The 3,325-nt window shown below is 37.7% G+C and overlaps 1 protein-coding gene across 1 annotated transcript in view; it reads left to right on the plus strand.

Annotated features, from left to right (window-relative positions):
• The first annotated feature begins 187 nt into the window (after positions 1 to 187).
• The window catches only part of LOC107713451 (neural cell adhesion molecule 1-B-like), a 4,963-nt gene continuing 1,825 nt past the window's right edge, over positions 188 to 3,325 (plus strand). The window contains exons 1-2 of the mRNA XM_016518953.1: positions 188 to 353; positions 1,665 to 2,261. Of these exons, the coding sequence (XP_016374439.1) occupies positions 202 to 353; positions 1,665 to 2,261 (749 nt within the window). The 5' untranslated portion in view covers positions 188 to 201. The remainder of the gene's footprint in view (positions 354 to 1,664; positions 2,262 to 3,325) is intronic.

Below are 3,325 nucleotides of genomic sequence, written 5' to 3' on the forward strand. Positions count from 1 at the left end.
TATAATCAACCAACTCAAATAAGCTCATATCGCACATCGAGAGCTGTCAAGGGCCCTGCATTGTAAAGCGTATGAATGTTAAGCATGAATATTTTCAGTCATATGCTGTTCTATTAAAGCTCTCCAACCTCTGAAAGAAACAAGAGCTTCTCTTATGCCACGACTTTAGTGACCTCATCAAACTCTACTCATTGCTGTATAATGAGCAGATGTGTGTGCTTTCTCTTTGCATGTAGTCAAGATGTGTCTAAAGAGCCCATTGTAGAAGTGAGGACAGAGGAAGAGGCCACAGCCAATCACGACGCAGAAGGCCATCCTGAGCCCAATGAGACCACACCGCTGACCGAACCAGAGTAAGCTCAATGTTATGTGATAGTACTCAATCACTTAATCACATAACCACAGAACATATGCAGTGCCATTAAATCAGTGTTTCCTACACCCTAAATATAACCATTTGAATCCTCCTCCAATATCTATCTTCTTTTTTTAAACTTAAAGACAACATGAAACAACATTTTGCAATGCATTTTAAGCTGCAGTGTGTAATTTCTGCACCGCTAGTGACATCAAATGGAATTGTGAAAGATATAAACAGTTTTCAAACACGTTTCCTTTAAGTATGCATTAAATTGATCAAAACAATAATGTACAAAACAGTAACATTACAGTGACCGTAAAGACATTCATAATGTTAAAAAAGGTTTCTATTTCAAAATGAATGCTGTTCTGTTGAACTTTCTATTCATCAAAGAATCCTGAAAAAAAGTATCTTGGTTTCAACAATGTTTGTTGAGCAGTAAATCAGCATATTAAAATGATTTCTGAAGGATCATGCGACACTGAAGATTGGAGTTATGGCTGCTGAAAATTCAGCTTTGCTATCACAGAAATAAATTACATTTTAAAATATATTAAAATGGAAGACTTTTTTTATTGTAATATTATGTCCACAGTATTACTGTTTTAATGTGTATTTGATCAAATGAATGCAGCCTTGGTAAGCATAAGGGAAAAAAATGTAAAAACGTACCTATTTAAAATAGCTTAAAAGTGCATCTTTATGCATGGGATGACAGTATTATAAAATATTACATACAGCAGCTATAACATCCATAATGTGATGATACATTCTGAGTCTGACATAGGGTTCTGTTCCCCCTCTCTTTCAATGAATTTTTCTGTCGCTTCTCCAATGTCCTATCAAATAAAAGCAAAAAGCCATGAAAAAATCATTAAAAAGTGGGCTATTATGTTATTAGCCATCCGTACACCATTTGAGACATATATGTTGTTGAAAACAATTATTTATTTATTTTTTTTATTATTGTTTAGAGTCTAAGTCTAAGGACATTTATTGAGAGTTTAAACAATTCATTTTGATTTCATGTTGTCTTTGGTCTCATGCTCGTTTTTCCTACATACTCCCACCATAACATAAACATATTTTTTCCCACCATATTTCTTATTTTAAATCAAGTACTCCCTCTAGTGACCATTAATTGTAACACCACTCTTGTAATACATGCAATACTGCATTTCAAATCAGTATTGCATATGTGTTATAACCACATACCTGCAGTGATTTGGTGCCTCTCCCTCAATGCCTCCCCTCTGTGTCGACATCACCCGTCTGTGTCTCTGTTCTCTCCCTCTTCTCACAGGCAAGTTACGGAAACTGCCGCCACGGTGTTGGACTTGCCTCTTTCTGTGCCCACTAACTCCGACACAGTCACTGACACCTTTGACCTTAGCCAGAGCAGCCCAGTTAGCGAGAGCACCACTCTCACCTCCAGCATCACAGCACCTCCCTCTGACCCTCCTAACCCCTTCCACATGACACCACCCAACAGCAGCACGCCCAAATCTCACACCAAACCCTCCATCTCATCTACTCCGTCTCCCGACCCGGCTAATGTTACTCTCCTGGTAGACCTGGGTGATTCCCCAGAGCCACAAGCTGAGGTTCCTCCAGTGGTCCCTTCAGAAGAACCAGTCCCAGTGCCTCCTTCCCCTCACAGCGTTGTCCAACCAGATGTTGTAAGCTCAAAAGTCACAGAAAACGAATTAGAGTCGCCCGAGTCTCATGCCACTTTAAATCCCATCAGCCCACAGGACAGCGTCGCGATGCCCTTAGTGAATCATGAACATGAGATTGATGGAGAGCTCACACTGGCACCAGACACAGACGTCCCTCAGGATGGGTCACATGCTGTAGGGACAGCTGGCTCCAGTGGCCCATCTGTTCCAGCACAGGACGAGTATGGATCTCTAGATGCTCTCTAGATGTTCTCTCAGTTTGTTTGTGTGTGTTTGTTGTGGCTGTAAGTTGTTTGTTGTAATTTCACTGCATGTGGTCATCTGAATCAGTGAATGTGCATGCATTCTTTAGATGTAGTCATTTAAAGGTTGCGGCAAAAATGAAAATTACGGCATTTACTCAACTATATGTCATTCCAAACATGGGAATAAAGGGCTGTTCACAGCAATGACAATAACTATGAAGATAACTATAACTGTAAATATTCTTATGAGAATAGGGAAGTCCAAAACACAAAACACGAAGGAACAATATCATTGGGATTAGGCGTGGGCGATATGACCCAAATTTTATATCACTATGAGTAATTTTATTTCACAATAACAATATATATCACAGTAGTTATTTTTGCTTTAAATAAGGTCTTTATGATATCAAAATTTGTGATACCATAGAAATTCCATAATTCTCGTCACCAGTGTCAATATCACAAAAAACTAATACTAGCCTAAATTAAAAAAAAACAAAACCTCAAGCTCACTGAAGACAAGTAAACAGTTAGCTATTAATAAAGAATAAGAAACTAATTACAAGCAAAAAGACAAACAAATAAATAAGAATGCTACATACCGTGCCGTGAAAAGGTTTTTGCCCCCTTCCTGTTTTTTAAACTTTTTGCATATTTGTCACACTTAAAAGATTCAGATCATCAAACCAATTTTAATTTTACACAAATATAATGCAAGTAAATACAAAATGCAGTTTTTAAATGAAGATTTCATTTATTAAGGGAAAAAAGCTGTCCAAACCTATCTGGCCCTACGTTAAAAATTAATTTCCCCCTTCCTGTTAAATCATGAAAGAACTGTGATTAACCACATTATTTTAGAAAGCGGAGTTAAATTTCACAAGCCACATTCAGGCCTGAGTACTGCCAAACCTGTTGAATCAAGAAATCACTTAAATAGAACCTGTCTGACAAAGTGAAGCATGCTTAAAGAGCAACACATCATGCCGCGATCTAAAGAAAGTGAAAAATACATTATAAACAAAATAGTTGCCATG

Source organism: Sinocyclocheilus rhinocerous, unplaced genomic scaffold (assembly GCF_001515625.1).
Source record: "Sinocyclocheilus rhinocerous isolate Xijiao unplaced genomic scaffold, SAMN03320098_v1.1 scaffold689, whole genome shotgun sequence".
Lineage (NCBI taxonomy): Eukaryota > Metazoa > Chordata > Actinopteri > Cypriniformes > Cyprinidae > Sinocyclocheilus > Sinocyclocheilus rhinocerous.